Source organism: Sparus aurata, chromosome 4, assembly GCF_900880675.1.
Source record: "Sparus aurata chromosome 4, fSpaAur1.1, whole genome shotgun sequence".
In the NCBI taxonomy this organism is placed as follows: domain Eukaryota; kingdom Metazoa; phylum Chordata; class Actinopteri; order Spariformes; family Sparidae; genus Sparus; species Sparus aurata.
The window spans coordinates 20,607,618-20,624,776 of record NC_044190.1 but is presented as its reverse complement, the minus strand read 5'-3'; the positions used below and the strand labels follow the sequence as shown (position 1 = coordinate 20,624,776).

At 42.0% G+C, this 17,159-nt stretch overlaps 1 protein-coding gene across 1 annotated transcript; it reads left to right on the top strand.

The window, feature by feature from the left end:
- The first annotated feature begins 990 nt into the window (after positions 1-990).
- Positions 991-16,196, top strand: gas6 (growth arrest-specific 6). The gene is made up of 15 exons (XM_030414900.1): positions 991-1,593; positions 1,842-2,002; positions 4,473-4,497; positions 4,593-4,655; positions 7,793-7,915; positions 8,919-9,038; positions 9,706-9,828; positions 10,661-10,782; positions 10,958-11,076; positions 11,885-12,074; positions 12,175-12,339; positions 12,431-12,599; positions 12,827-12,966; positions 13,040-13,241; positions 14,026-16,196. Exons 1-15 carry the CDS (start codon positions 1,518-1,520, stop codon positions 14,175-14,177), a joined length of 1,950 nt encoding a protein of 649 aa, XP_030270760.1. The 5' UTR covers positions 991-1,517; the 3' UTR covers positions 14,178-16,196.
- Positions 16,197-17,159: the final 963 nt, after the last annotated feature.

The window sequence follows — 17,159 nt, the reverse complement described above, 5'->3', positions numbered from 1 at the left end:
ATTTTTTGAGCCAATACGGATAACTGATAATTAACTGCTTGTCACAGTCGATACTGAGACCGATAATAATAATATCACATTTTTGTAGTTTAAGTTAATAGTCTGTAGTTTAGGCACCTCTGTGGGTGGTGAGCTCAAAGATTTGCGGAAGCGTCAATTTCACTGCTAACCCAGAGATCCAATGTCACCTTTGTGACAACAGTCAATTGTCAGTTTTCAGCTTTGCCACACCTCCATAACAACACCACATGAAAGTGATTTGCACCTTTTTTCTAAAGTTTCATTGTCCGCTGTTTTCTGTCTTTTCTTTGTTTGTTTGGCAATGGCCATTAACATTTGCGATAACCGTTTACTCCAACGCTAACAGAGACCAGGTCAAACAAAACTGTCATGTCCTGTGCGAGCCACCTGCTCTCGCTTGCTGACGAAGGACTGTCGGGTGAACGCGTTACTAACTTTGCACCGCTTGTGATATCTTCCGGGAAAGTCACCACGGACATCCAGTGTACATCTTTGGTATTACAGCAAATACGAGGGCTTTCATCAGTGGGCCACAGGCTCAATCATCACTGTGTTAACTCATTTGGCGATAGATAGATAGATAGATAGATAGATAGATATATAGATAGATAGATATTATTACTTTAAGTCAACTAAAGGAATTTGGCTTTGCATTATCGGTTCCATTTATCTGCTATAATTTAATTATCTGTCAATAACCATTATCGCCCGATCTATATTGTGCATCTTGATGGTACTTCGATGATATGCCGCCTCCCATGAGGATGGCCAATTCTTACATATTCTACCTTTAAGAACGTAGAAGAAACCTTAGGACTTTTACTTAAGTACACTAACCTACTTGCACCGTGAATATCATGTTTTACCACGATATCGTAAGTTTTAGGCAATTATGGCCTTTGGGGCACTTTTAACAGCACTGACACGCAGGAATACACACACACACACACACACTCACACTGCAGGGGGGGCGGATGGGGGAGAGGTGTATGTCTGCATCGTTTCAAACTCCTGCCTGCACTTCTCAGAGCTACTCCCCCTCCTGAAGCAGCAGCAGCAGCAGCAGAGCCGTGCAGTGTTTCTCCGCAGAGTGGAGGGGACTCGGTCCGGACAGAGAGGGACAGGGCTCGACACGAGAGAGGAGGGTCCAAAATGTAAAGTACAGACCGCAATGGGGACGCGCTGAACCGCAGAGAGAAAGAAGAAAGAGGATTTTTGTTTTTGTTTTGCCGTGTGATGAACGCTATGCGGGGGAAACACACGACAGTTTAGCTCGCAGCGGTGATTTAACATACAAAAAACAAAACAAAAAAAACGTTAACGGTCGGAAATACCTGAATACCTGCAGTGTTTCGCACTGACGTTAGCCGCGGCTCGGTGCGCTGACATTGAGAGACAGGGGGGGCAGATTGAGAGACAGAGAGGGGGATAGAGAGACTACAGGACTGGGCAGGAGAAAGTTTCTCTGGCGAGGCGCAGACACAAGCGGTTGAACAATGCGGCGGACCCCGACAAAACCCCTTTCATCGGCTACCCTGCTAATACTGCTGGTTGCCCGCTGGTCCCACAGCAGTAAGTAAACAGTGACATGCTAGGTGGCTAGCTAGCTCGCTAAGTCCCCTTTGACATTTTGTGTTGTGGCTGGTGATGATACATGCAGTTATTAACGTCATTAACGGTGCTTTAAACGGATATGTTTCGCAACCCATTCCTGACTGTTTTCGTTTTCCAGAGCCAAAATATTGCTTCACTCCAGAGTTGCCTGACCTTCTCTTGTTCCCTCGGTTTAATTAATGTATTCTCGGGGTGTCTTTCTGTAGTTTCGCTGTCCCCGCAAGAGGCGAACCAGTTTCTGAGCAGACACAGGAGAGCGAATCAAGTTTTCGAGGAGACGAAGCAAGGACACTTGGAGAGAGAGTGCGTGGAGGAGAGGTGCACCAAGGAAGAGGCCAGAGAAGTGTTTGAAAACGACCCGGAGACGGTGAGTATGTCTTGCGTTGGTGGCACCAGTTAAAGTTGTGGGTTTTGCGTGCAGGTTTCCTCTCCAAAACACATCCACATCACCACACCTACCTACTCCTGGCTTCTTCTCCACTGAGGTACTGCAGCACTTACAACTCAGTGAAGTCTGTTAACTAATCAGAGCACCATTACCAGCTCAGACATATATCTGCAAGGTCGGTTATTTACATCATGTTCATATTGACTGTGAATTGATGACGGCAATGTAACACTAGACTAATGATTCATTGTCTGGGCTGCTGGTGTTCATGCTCCAATAAGTCCAGAGCTGCTGATGGCTGTCAGTGTACACAATATTCCCATGTCAAATACAAAGGCTTGTTTTCGTCTTCTCTTGTTTGTTTCTGTGACAGACATTGAGTCAGCGTGACTAAGCTTTAGATTATGAAATACAGTTTCAGCGAAGACACTGCCATCCCTCCACCCCCCTTCATATCTATGTGCACACATGAACAAACTCCTGTGACAACCTTTTCGCTTAAATAGTTTAATTTGCTGATATTTTGGCCCTTTCTATTGGAGATCTGCTTGGCGTAGGCCCCTGTCAAATATGAGAAACACCTGGATATCTTTTCACCATCTATCAGTAGCGCTGTGTGACTACATGCGCCTAGTTTTGCATACGAACACAAGTCCATGTGAGTAACGCAAACCAACTCCTCTGATTCTGATTGGTCACTTTGGGGGCTGATTAGCTGTTTCCTGTCAGAGAATAAGAATGTGACTCATTCAGCACAGTAATGCACATTACCTCACTAATCTGTGTACATGCTCCCACCCACTTTTTTTATACGATGTTTACTAACAAACAAATCCATCACACTGTGTGTGTGATCAGGGAATATTTACTGCAGATTAGTTTCTATTCTGGTTTCACGAATGCACAGATCAGCCTTTCCATCCCTGTGAATACATAAGCCTATTGAATATGTGCTACAGCTCCAGAGATGTGTCAAAATACGTGGCCAGTGGGAATGTATTCATTCACCAGCTGAAAGTTTAGACTTTTACGTCTTTTAACATACACCTGTGGGCATTGCATGTGCCAGAGTGTGTGAATGTTACTCATTTGTAATTCAGACTCATGACCTTTAAAATGTTAGCTGCCGGGAAATATCAGCAACAAGTACATCCTGACGTTGTTGAAGGTTTTTGCATGATTGACTGCTTGATTTTTAAGTCAGACATTGTTGAAGTAAATGTTAGCATTGCGCCATTGCTTGCCGTGGTCTTTAGCGGTCGCTCTTGCTCTTTGAGTTTTGCTGTTGTGAGTTGTAGCGGGGATGGAGTGAATGAGGCAATCAATGACTCAGAGATTCACGGAAGATTAGCCAAGTGGAGAGACATGCAAGCTGACGAAAGGAGGATTAAAGCGAAGTTTAGCCAGGTTCAGAGGAAAAGGGTGAGGTCAGGTGACGTCCCCTTTGGTTGAGTCTGGGACGCACATCCCCAGTAGAATAGCCGTTGCGTGCCTGTAGTTTTCTACAAAGTCGTGCCACAAAGCTGCAGTCTCATTCATAGCGGCATTATTCATTCTGCCTGTCTCTGACACTGCATTTCCTTCTGCTGCAGCTTTCTGCAGAGCTAAAGAGTTGGGTCATACTTTGATGATTATCCTCTGCAACACATGCTATCACACCAAGAGTTAGTTGACCCCTTTCAGAAGGGACGGACAGCTGAAAAAAAAAGGTGTCACAACTGTTACTATTTATATTGAGATAAGATGTATTAATAGTCCCAAACTAGTTATTGGACCACATAGCATCTTAACCAAATGGACTGATCTGTGTAAATCTGTTGTCGCATCTAATCAGGGGTATAATCAGATTTGATGGTGTAATATATTCCTAGCTTTAGCAGATGTTTATTCAAGAGACTTTTTCTTTTTTTTTTTCTTTTTTTTACCTCATCCTGCTGCATCTGGCTCCTACTGTAGCAGAAGCTCCAGTCTTTCCATTGATAGATAGATCATCCCAAATTTTGACCTACATGTCGAAGAGTGCTGCAGCCGGGAAGCGGGAGGGATGCTGCTACAACCAGGAATGTAGAGAATTCTCAGGAAGCCTTTGGCAAAGGGCCGCACCCATTAGAAAGAAAGAGAGCACACACACATGCACACGCACACAGAGATTACAGAGTAATTGTATTGTAATCTTCATCTGAATACTAAATAAACACATACACACACACACACACATCACAGTGGTCTTTAGTGGTCACTTTTTACTCCCAAGAGTATGAGCACAGAGCCCAGAAATGAAACCAAACCAAACTTTTTTGGTTTCTTTTCATATTATGTTAAGTATTAACAAGAATCCCTGCTTCTGATTGTAATCTTCCATTTTGATTATCTTGTTCTGCTTTGATTTTTGTGTATATGCCTAAGTAACTTTATTCCTCTCTCTTTCTATCTCTGCTCCCTGATTTAGGACTACTTCTATCCCAAGTATTTAGGTGAGTGATCATTCTGACTATAACTCTTCATCTCTACTTATGATAGCCAGCTTGACTGATTATATGTTTATAATGTCATTTTTGTTTCTGTCTAGCCTGTGTGGAGAAGTTTGGAGATGCTGCGAAGAAGAAAGAGGATCTGGTTACATGTGTCCACAGTAAGTCTTATGCCCTTTTATCTTGCTGTTTCTTTTCAATGTGTAAGTACTATTACAACCAGAGAGTAGTTTTACTGTTGGGTTGGGCTGCACTGCAGTATCCCAGCTCTGCATCACTCTCAGACACTCTCTCTTAGAAGAAAAAGAAAGATGATGAAAAGATGCTGAATATCTTGGGCAAGTCCAGGTTTTTGCAGCGTGACACACCTAACAGATTCTGTGACATTGACTGTGCTATATGTGCGTGAGCCGATGCATCTATGAGTAACCTTGCAGCACTTTGCCACAGTGATGCCGCACATTGGTGAATGAGCAACACACCCCTTCAGTCGTCATATACTCACTCACTCTCCCTCTGGCTGGCTGCACCAGCCTCTTCGTGAGCTGACTCCGGGAGGAGTGACGTGTAAGAAACGTCTGACGTTAGTGGAGCACAGGATTTCTGCTGCATCAGGATACAGGGAGCAACCGGCTTCGCTGCTATTGGCTGAGGAACCTCGAGGGGGGGGGTTCCATGACTCAGCTGCAGCATTTTGGCACGGCAGCTCTTTTTTCCCATTTTTATCTATCTGTCAGCACACCACCTATCTCCTTCACCACTTCTCTCTCTCTCTCTCTCTCCTGCAAATCTCTGCCCATCTGTCTCAGTACAGACTAGAGGTGGGTGGTTTTCCATGATCAAAGAGGATAATGACATTCCACTGATTTATTGATGATATAATACAGACATGCAATGTCACAAATATGCCATGTTGTAGAATGATATAATTTGGACTATATATTTGCCTTTATCAACAACTGATTGATTTCATTGTGTGCAAAAAAGACAATAACTGGTGTTACATGGACAATATTTCTGGAATGTGGTTGAAATCATTCAGATCAGAGATTCTAACTGAATTGTGTATGTGGACGCTTAATAAAGTAATCTGATACGATGTGGGTTTACATGCCCCAAAGCATTTAAACAGAATATAACTAAGCCCACTGTGAAGCACCTATTCAGATGGAATTGAAAAAAAAAACATTTATTGAGAAATTCCCTTATTCACCCCAACTGTTTTATAGTTGTCAAGATGGTCCCAAACTGTCTTGGGTACAAGGTTTGCGTTTCTGGTTCGGTGGTTTCTAGCTTCATTCCTCTTTTCAAACGCTTGTTTGACCCAGTTGTTGTTTTGAGACTTTCAGGCAATCCTTAAGACTTCTAGGATCACCAACAAAAAGATTTATCGACCATTCTGTTAAGCACATCACCCAATTCCCCCCCCCCCCATGTGTGGATAACATGTGCAGAAAGAATATATTTATTCCAACCAGCGAGGAACAGTTGGATTGTGGATGTGTTAACATGGTTATAACGTGATAACATTTTCCTGTGAAGTGTTTATCAATGGTTTACACCTCTCTCTCTCTCTCTCTCTCTCTCTCTCTCTCTCTCTCTCTCTCTCAGTTCGATTGACATTTCATTCCGGTCGGGCTGTATCAGTTCTGTCCCTTCAGATTGAGGTGGCTCCATGTGGAATTTTATTCTGATAATTGATGGAATACTTGCATCCATTCAAACATAGCTACTGTTTATTCTCCCACTCCTGCCGGTTTCTACTGAATCGTTGCTGCTGCTCTGTAAACTTTTGCAGGCCTGCCCAAATCATCATTGGGGTATCCCCACAGTGTGTGCTTTATTAAATGAGATTAGAGTTGACGTGGTGTTAAGGGACCTCTAAAATGTTAAGCAGAATAAACCAGTGAGGCTCCTGCAGTTACTCCTGCTCGCTCATAGACCCCGATATATTACTAATCAGGAGCTTTGTTCAATTTGCTTCGTTTCATTTTAGGACTATATTTTAGCTGTTGGTTTGCAGTGTCAAGAAATATATACTGATACAGATTTTTTCAATTTTGCCATACTGTCATGTGTTTAGATTCTACTAGTAGAGTAGATATCTCAACCCTGTGACTCTTCTGTCCAAACGCTTAACCGATACAAAAAACACGGGTTACTTCGTCTCATCAAATTTACTCTGTTAAAACATGTTTGGCTGTCTCTGTAAACATCTGACAAAGATGCCTCAACTCAAGGTTTTTTCTGCATATCAATTTAGAGAATCTGCTTAACTTAATTATGTCAAGCGTTTTGAGAAATTTAGAGAAAATTATTTGACTTTTGTCAATAACTGACACAATTAACAAACTGTTAGCTAAAATGCATTACACATATCTCAATGTGGTACTACAGGCTTCATTTTGATATTAGTTCTGGTATTCCTGATGGCATTATAAGGCAATACTGCCTCTAACACAAAACTGTCTTTTATATTGTGTATGTATATTTAACCTGATAATGCACCTAAAATGCATTTTTAGGTTTGAAGTAGCTCACAGAGCCCATTTGTCTTAATATTATGGGTAACATTATGTAAGATTCTGTTGTTAAATTGATGAAAAGCTGGGATCACCACTTTGCTGGAAGCCGTTCATGTGGTGTGGTTTATTTTCATTGTCATGCCAAGTCTGGCACATGTTAAAGCTCTGAAAGACTATGCTAAAATAAGCTTCAGTCACTTAAAACATGGGTTGTTTCATTGATGAAATCCAGTAAAACAATGAAAATGGCGTGATTGAAAGTTGTATTTCACATGTGTGCTTATCTCTCTCATGCTCCCTTCATTTTCTTCAGACATTGTCCTTTTTCTCTCTCCAACTGCCTGACAAGTCCGGGCATGTTAGCTGGAGTTTGAACTCCACTGCTAGGAAAAGGAAACTGAGAGGGGAGAGAAAATATCTGCACATGTGCTCGCTTACACAAGCTTGGAGTGAAAGGGGCTCAAGTGAAATTATTTGATAGAAAAACAGGGCAAACAAAAAAGAGCAGATGGATGAATTTCCATTTGATCTTTTGTGAGGACAGGTATGCTGGGAAGGATGGAATTAGGGCATCTCCGGTTGAGAGCTTAGCCAGCATTAGGCTATTTATATTGAACTCCTGATATGCAGAACATAAGAGATGCCCTTCCTCTGTCTGGTGTGAGTATAGAGTTACACGCATTGTTACATCCTGCTTGTAGAGATTCGATTTTAAAGCAGTATTAACACTTCTTTCTCTCTCTGTCTGTCTTTGTTTTCTTACACTTGTATAGATATTCCGGACCAGTGCTCCCCGTCTCCCTGTAATGCCAGAGGTACGGTGCGCTGCGAGGACAAAAAGGGCGACTTCCTCTGTCACTGTTTCACAGGCTGGGCTGGAGCCAGTTGTGAGAAAGGTACTTTCATCCCTGTGGAAAGTGAGAGAGGATATATGGTCGGACACTGTGTGCTGGTACTCAGCAGAGGTTGAACTTTCTGCACCGTCATTCAGTGCCATAGTCAGCGTCTGCGAATACACGTGATGGTCACTTTGACCTTGGTTGTGACAGACAAATCCTGTCCCATCCACCAATAGACAAACGCATACAGTAAATGGCAGATGACAATGACGGGAAGCCAGAGCTTTTGTAGTAATTTGTTTCTCATTTTGTTCATTTGAATCATGTTCTTCTAGTGTTTTGGTTTTATCTTACAATTGCAACTGTTATTGTTGACATGTCTCTTTAATGTCCAGCTGTTGTTGCTGCTGCTGCTGTTATTAATGATGTGTGTGTCATTCAGGTCAATATGAACTGCATCTACTGGAAACCCCAATGGGACTGCATGTCCATTTAGAGGTCAAAGCTAGTCACAGTGTATAGATAATGAGGGGATGCTTGCTTCTCCTCTGAATGGAGTGAAAGTAACATTAACAGTTCTACTTTTAGAAGGGAAATGTGACAAGTATTAAGATTATAAAGAGGAGCTGGAAAGCAGAGATAATTTATAAAGGCTCACTGTGAGCAAGAGGGGAACATGTTTCTCTGATTTATGGCACAGCCACCATTCCACACATTTCCACTGTGACTCATCCTGCCACCTTACTGCGAGAGGAAACCAAAACAGATTCAGTTTGACTCGGTCTGAGGCTTTTCCACTTGACGACCGTACTCCTCCTAAACACTCAGCTGCAACACTCCGCTACAGTGATGTAGTGTGGCAGTTATTTGTGAGGCATCTAACAAATGTATAAGACATTAAAGTGATATTTTCGAACTGCATCAAACTTTCCGTATCTTTGAAAAACAATGACACTTAATACAGACTTATCCCGATTTACTGTGGGAAAGAATACACCAGCCAAACAACCCAATGTTGCACATAGCCCATGATGATGATTTTCCTGCATCCTATTTGCAGATGTCGACGAGTGCAGCAAGAGAAACGGAGGGTGTGACCACGAGTGCAACAACACTATGGGCAGTTACCGCTGCTCATGTCACCAAGGCTACATGCTGGTAGGACGCCACATTTGTAATGGTAAGCCACAAATTACAGATGGACATCATATAACAACTGGAGGCATGTCAGTATTATACAAAAACTACTGTTTGACACAGTCTGCATTTTAACAGATATGAAATCGCCACAGTTAATGTTGTATACAGATTGTTTTATTAATTTGCAAGGATTTGGAATATGGCAACTGGAGACACGGTCGGCGATGCTGGCTCAGGCCTGTGTGAGCTGACTAATCAGAGGAGACTGGGTATTAGGGAGGGGAGCCTTAAAGAGACAGGAGCTAAAACAGCATTACAGTACAGGAATACAGTGCTGCAGCACTGGACAGTATGAGGAAACTGATGTGTTTTTTGAGCATTAAAGCAAAACATTTCAACCTCTCAGACCCTGAACCCGCTCCGACATTACGAACTCATGTTGGACAAACAATCTTTGTTTACCAGAGATGTTTTCAGATTTTTTTAAAAATATTGCTGGTCTCCATTGATGATATAAATGTTCATGAACTCACGATAAATATATCCCACTCCTTTAAAGTAAGCATCTGGTGTTTTGACACATTTTTTAGTGATACTAATGAGCACAAGCACAAATAACCTCCTCAGATCAGATCTCAGAAGTTTACTTTTTATCTTTTTTTTGTACTTGTTTCCTGTCCAGCTGACCACATTTTGTGTTTTTTCAGATGTGGATGAGTGTGAGGATCCAGGTGTCTGTGGAACAGCACAGTGTGAGAATAAGGAGGGCAGCTACGATTGCTTGTGTGATGTCGGCTACGTCTATGACAATGAAACCAAGAGCTGTGTTGGTAAGAGACAAACAGACTCAGAGTTTCATGAGAACTGACAGAGGAGCAGATTCAGCCTCAGCAGGTCTCGATGCAGCTGTGTTGTGGGGGTCAGGAAAGGAATGCAAAGACATTCAGAGAAATTCTGTATAAGTAGGTGACAGGTCACCGTCTCAATGCTTTCAGAAGAAGTTAATTTCAGGGGTTAAATACGCCAGTTGCCCCCGTGATTCACATTTGGTTGTCGCATAATGTTATTGCCCGCATAATGTTTCTGTTTCAAATTTAGTCAGGACACATATATTTCTTAAAAGCAAAATACATTTGCTTAAATACAGTAGTCAGAATTCACAAACACAGAAGTCTGTACGTCTTTTCAGAGTCATCTTGAGAACACCAAATCACATGCTGCCTTGGAATTTAATAAGATAACATAATAAGATTAATAACCACAGTCCTCAGGTCTGTTGGTAAAAACATTAAATAAGAGTTGGGGCTTGAACCAGAGTCATTAATCATTTGTGTGCCCTGTTTGGCTCTGCAGTAGGAACCAGACTTTTCATAACCTCCATGTCTCTCTTCTGAGAATTTTTTATAGCCAGCCTTCTCATGGCCATGTAGGGTTGTATATGAAGCGGGGGGATTCCACCCAAACAACGTCAAAGACCACTTGACTCAAGTGTTGTTTTCGTTCCCTGATATGTTGACAGGAAATACTTTTTTTTCATGCCAGTGGAATTGATGTTTTTTCAGTTCAATTTGACTCTGATAACTTCTTGAACTCTGCGATTCTCTGTCTGGCTATCATCTCTCCTTCTCTTTTATCTTGTCAACCTGCTCCATCAACTCTCAGATGTGGATGAGTGTGAGACAGGTGTGTGTGCAGAGGAGTGTCTGAACACTCCAGGGAGTTTCCGTTGCTTCTGTGATGGTCGTCAGGGCACAAAGCTGAGCCAGGACCTCAGGAGCTGTAAGGTGAAATACATTAACTGTGACAAATATTGAACAGCAATTTCATAGTTCAGCTTTCACTTTAATTGTCAAATAAGAACTATAAACTACATTCTCGACCCATTTTCACTGAGTCAAACAAAGTCTGAAGTAGCAGCATGTGTTATCTTTAGCTTGTTTTCTGTCTGTGTTTTCACAGCCTTTAACTCCCTGTATGACACCGTCTCTGAAAAGGAACTCTCGTTCCCTCTACCTGGGCCGTATGTTCAGCGGTGTGCCGGTGGTGAGGCTTCGTTTCCGCAGGAGGATTCAAACTGGGTGAGAAAGTTTTCTTTAGATGCTCAACTCCCTCAATAGTTGTCTCCCAACAACAAACATCAAACTGTCTCAATGTATTTACCTGAGGTAAAGTATGTATATAGAGAGAAAAATGATTTTTATTGTAGTTTTAGTTCATTTAAGCATAGGAGTGGATGTAAGTGGCCCATTTCCGAAAACAATGTTAAATATTTTGCCAGACTTGTTTAATGAAGTGGTAGTCATTACTAAAGCAACAAACTCTCCCAGTGCTGCCTGAGGAATTGTGTTGAACTCAGAACACATTGCTGAACCTTCTGCAAGTTTTTGAATGCATCAGAAGATAAAACGATTCAGTTTTTACATTGAACCTCCAGTAGACTTTTTCTGTGGAGCTTTTTATGAATCAGCTTTTTAAAATCCATGACATTTGTGGTGTATTATGACGAAGCATAATTCAACCTTTAGACTTTAATCCTGTTTTAATTCTTGCTCATGCTTTTTTGTTTTTAATGACCGTGTTTGTCTTAAAGTGATACAGCAGGCTGAACCGTTCAAAGTGTAAATTCAAGGCTTAATAATTCTAATGGGGAAACATGTTTTTGGCCAAATATAGTCACGATTAAATCTATTAATAGCTGGGAAAATTCCAGCCACTTTGTTCAAGTGCAAAGTGGATAACAGATGAAACATACCATGAATACTTTGATCACTAAAAGGAATTGTTTCTCTACTGCCGTCCTATTTTCCTCCTTTTTGCTTTTTTCGAATGTATTCTCATTTATCTTTATCATAATAATGTATTTATTCATGGCTCCTCTTTTTCCAGCTTTTCGGCAGAGTTTGACTTCCGCACCTACGACCCTGAAGGGGTCATCTTCTTTGCTGGAGGTCACCTAAACAGCTCGTGGATTGTGCTGGCAATGCACCATGGGAAGCTGGAGCTGCAGCTGAAGTACGGCACAGTCAGCAGGGTCACCAGCAGCGGACCCATCGTCAATGACGGCCAGTGGAGAAAGGTTGGTGGTTTCTCTGTCATTTACTGGAATACGTTGTTTTCTACATTATCTTCATTAACTGATTATAAGCTCCTTGGTGTCTTGTTTTTTTCTTCCATAGATCTCTGTGGAGGAGCAGGGGCGGAGTCTAGTGATTAAGATTGACAGGGAGGCCGTCATGAAGATTGCAGTAAACGGTGACCTGTTCACGCTAAAGAAGGGCATGCATGAGCTCAACCTCACTGTGGGAGGAGTTCCTTTCAGAGAGGACGGCCTTGTCAATCAGGTGGTTGTTTGTATGTGCTTGTGTGTTTACTTAAGTTTACAAAAACGAGATGTTCTTTACACATTTCTCAACTATTGTGATAATGATGCAGGTGAACCCCCGTCTCGACGGCTGCATGAAGGACTGGAGGTGGTTGACGGGTGAAGATACATCCATACAAGAAACCATTCGGTCCAACGACAACATGCAGTGTTTCAGCGCTGAGGATCCTGGAGCATATTACCCCGGCACAGGCTTTGCTCTCTTCAACATAAGCTACGGTACAATGTGTGCATGTGGGGTTATGTGATGCATAGCACAGCGAGGTTTTACATAACTGAACTCAATTGCGTCTTCCTGACGTTATTAGTCAATGTTTAATTTGTTTGGGTGAATGTTACTTGGCTCCCATCATCGCCTACTCTTATGTCAACATTTTGTTTAGTCTCTGTTTGTGAATAAAGTTCATGACCTGCTGTTCTTTCACTTCCTGTTCTCATCACTTCAGAATCACAGAACCTGAGCGTCCAGCTGAACCTGCGTCCCACGTCCGCGATCGGAGTGCTGTTTGCACTCGTTCACCAGGACAGAGTCCCTCTCTCCATTGCTCTTGCCGACTATCATCCCGGCACTGATGAATGGCGAGATGTGAGTACCTAAATCTCTGTATACTTGTGAAATGACTGTCTGATCTCAATACTGATTCATTCTCTGTCTTCAGTTTGTTCTGGTGTCTGTAGGGGATGTCATCATCGCCAGCTCTCCGGCCCCCCTGTGTGACGGCGAGAGCCATAAAATCCAGGTGACGATCTCAGGCAACCAAACCCTGCTGCTGGTCGACGGCCAGCCTGGACGTAGTGAAGATGCAGATGTTCCCACTGACCTCCTGTCACAGTCCAGCACGTTTATAGGAGGCCTCCCCGGTGAGGACAAGCACATTTACGTACACATTTTACAGAATGTTATTCAAACAGTATTTTAGGGTTTTATTTGCACATTTTGCAGGAAAAATGGTGCTAGGTACCTTTTAGAAGTAGGAGAAATTTTAGAAATGATCTGTAGGAGAAGCTACTACAAGAAGCTTTAATATTTCTTTTTTGAGCCCTCTGTGGACAAACGACGATTGTGAAAGCTTGTTATACTGCCATACCGCCAGACTACGGAGCAGCTTCTGAACTCAGGCTGTGAAACCCCTCAATTCACCACTTCCTCATGAAATATAGATTTCATGATTTCATAATCTTCGACCTGGATAAGTCAGAATCCGACCTGGGGGCTGGCGTTAAAAATAAGCATAGTAATTATACAGAAATAGTCAAACTTTTCGCCAAGGTCTCTTTGCTTATGTAGGTCATAAAGAGACATCAGTGTTAAAGTGAGACTGCTTCATAGCCAATTAAAAGTTCCTTGTAGTCTCTTTAGAATTATATTTAAAATAATTATTAAAATGATTTGTTGTCATGTACTGTAGCTGAGTAAATAATTCAGGTTATCCAACATTCCTCAAACTAGAACGAAACCATAATAAGGAATTTGACATTTTTACCAAAATGTCAACAGCTGGATGAGAACTATCATGTTTATTTGCTAAAATATTGGTTAATTGTTGGATAAAACTGAATAACATAGTTTTGCCTGATCATTAAGAGGTCACAGTTGAGGCTCAGTCCATCTGCTGGATCTCATGTTGTCATTTCTTCCCTTCAGATGTCCCGCTGGTGCACACGCTGGTGTCGGCGCCCTACAGCGGCTGTATGGAGGTCAGTGTTAACGGACGGCCGGTGGACTTGGACCAGGCCATCCACAAACACAACGACATCCGCTCACACTCCTGCCCCCTGCTGGACTCTCTCCAGTGACCAGAGCTTCAGCCTGCCAGCACTGATCCATACGCAGTTCATTCAGGCAATGGGGATGATTTCCAATATATTTATAAAAGCTTTGACCATAGGGGAGATGTTTTAGATTGGAATGTAAACAAACAAAACAACTGGGCTAGGTATCCTGGTGCAGCTTGGAGCCCTAGTCCAGGATCACCCTGTCCTTTTAACTGTGATGACACTGCTGCCTAGAGGCATTTGCAGGGAATGTCACAGTATTCTCAGCATAATGACTCAGTAAGGTAGTCAGTCAATGACAGTGAGCAACATCTGTACTAGGCAGAAGACATGGGAATAAATGCTGCACAACATTGCCTCAAAAACTGCCCATGTGTCACAGCTTTGTAAGCCCACAAGAACACACAGGGCCTTATCTAGATCAATCTCAAACAGTTGGTCTGGGGTCAGCCTGCTGCGCCTGGCTTCCTGTGCTTTGTAGGCAGAGTGGCTCTCAGCTGATAGAGCTGTGGTCATGTTGCTTACATCCAGTTCACCTACGGCCCACGTTCACAATGCTTGAACAAGTGCTAATGTCTAACCCGATGAAATAAAAAAAAAAAAACCAAGGGGACCAGAGAAATAGTCCTACATCACCACCCTGCTCAGAGAAATGTGTGAATAGGTGCTGAGATCTTTATGGGTGTTTGCTGCATCATGACTGAGGGGTTAATTGGGGACTAAATGATTCTTATTTGCCCCTAATAAGCTGAATCCCCTCCTTCCCTCCAGCAGGGAAGAGCGCTGTTAGGCACAACTTTGTGTTTTGTAGAAAACCTTGCACATTGTTGCAGGTGGAAATGGACTGCGTGTGAAGCCATTTTCTTGATTTCCTCTCGACTAAAGTAGCACTCCATGTCTGCCTGCAACCTTAAAAATCAACCATGTGCCTCCAAAGAACAACCGACCCAAAATTCACAACAGCTTCCCTCCAAACAGGTGAATCATTTCTCAAAGGTGCAGTACTGTAACACACTAACAGAGCTAATGCTTCTCCTAATGAAATGTTGTACTCATTGCAGTTAATACACTATGCATTTCCACCTGTGCATTTCAGAGTATTCTAGTCTTTCAGAGAACTGACTGACACCCGGATTTTCAATAATCTTCGTCACAAAGGCCCCTTCTTTCCCTCAGAGACACCCACTCACAGTTAAAACCTGCCACTTACCAATCTGAGGACAATAGATGAGTCACAGAAGCACAGAGAGATGGGAAGGGGCCCTCTCCACGAAGGAGAGAGAGCAAGCACTGCATCGAACGCACCACACAAGCTACTGAGAGTAAAAAGAGTGCGCTGTAATATACTGAATATGTAAATAACGTGACTGTACAATGCTTTGTAGAAGACAGAAAACGAACACTACCTTATGCTCACTGAGGTTTTCTGCACATTTAAGTTGATTCAAAGTCCAACAGTGATCTGAGTCTCTCAACTTCATCTGCTTCTTAAAAAAAACAAAAAAATAAGCCGATACAGGAGTCTTTTCATGAAACGGGAGTTGGGAGACATAGCAATAGCCAGGGATCCAAGTATCCAAACTCTGTAGGGACTCAGTTTTTTGATTTGATTTTATAGGTGCTGAGCAAATGAAAACACAATGAAAACAAAGAATGTCAGCGGAGCATTGCGATTGAGAATGCCAAAGGGCTCCAGTGGTATTTTACTTCCCTCTCTAATGTATCATTTTCTAGTTTTCTGATGAATGAATGCCAGAATATAGAGCTTGACAAGTTATTGTTTGTTATTTTTACCATGTGTTGTATATTGAACTTTTAGTTTTTATTTTTCACTTTTACTGCCAGTATGTGTACAATGCTGAGAGAAGTCTGCCTTTTGAGTTTTAACTTCCCTCAACAGTGAAAATCCTATTTAAAAAAAAAAAAAAAAATTCAAAAAATAAAAGCAGTTGTATGAACATCATAGAGTAAAATTGTATTTTCAAAGAACACATTTGTATGCTGTGTGGTTATGTGCAAGATAAACTTTTCATGTCCTGATCCGTGTGTGACATGTTGTCAGTGGTCTACACTCGAGGTTTAAAGGGGCTCTGTGGAACGTCTGCGTTGTGCTGGGAGCCAAACAACTCCATGTCTAAATGTTAGCTACTGTTGCTCTCTGTTAGCGGAGTGGAGAGAGGCACTGAGACAAGGTGCTTGAGTACGCACACAAAGTCACATCCTTTGGACTGAGAATTCAATCAAGTGTCCTTCACAAAGATATCCACAATCCAGCAGCATTGAACAACGTAAAAAAAAATGTCTCCAAGCTTGTATTGGCAGCTACAAGAGACGGGAGAGGTCTAATTTTTCACATCACTTTACAATCCGCTCACATGTGGCTGATTAAAAAAAGTAAATTGCTACAGATTGTAACCTAGAGCCCATTTAGTCTCCTAACTTTTTCCCAATACAGCTTTGACTGTGTCTCATTCACCTCTTACTGAAAAGAAGAATGTCTCGCTCTGAAGTTAACATTCACGGTGGGGCTGGCCAACATATGCACGCATATTTATGGTTATTATCGTGATAGGAGACTATATTCCATCTGTTTGCATATAATTAGATGACGTGGCATAACTGTTGTCCTTTGCTGATTTTAAAGTGCCGCTATGTAGTTTTGAAAAAGCAATTCCGAGGCAGAATTTTAATATGTAGAATAATAATGAGGTAATGATACAAACTACAAACTAGAACAAGAACCTGTTCTCAGAGGAAAATAAGGTCCCCAGAACAATGTTTGAAGGTAAAAAGGTGGCAGGGTCCGCCAAATATAGCGAAGGTACAACAGTATGAAGTTCTGATGTCCTATAAGGTCCGTTTGATTCTTCAGTCACGAAAACAAAGGCAGTTAGTTTACTTAGTTTATTTAGTCAGTCATGAAGATCTTTCTCTTCTGATTACAATTTCTTCCCCCAAAATACATAGTGCACCTTTAAAGGCTGCAATTCAGAAAGTATAGTC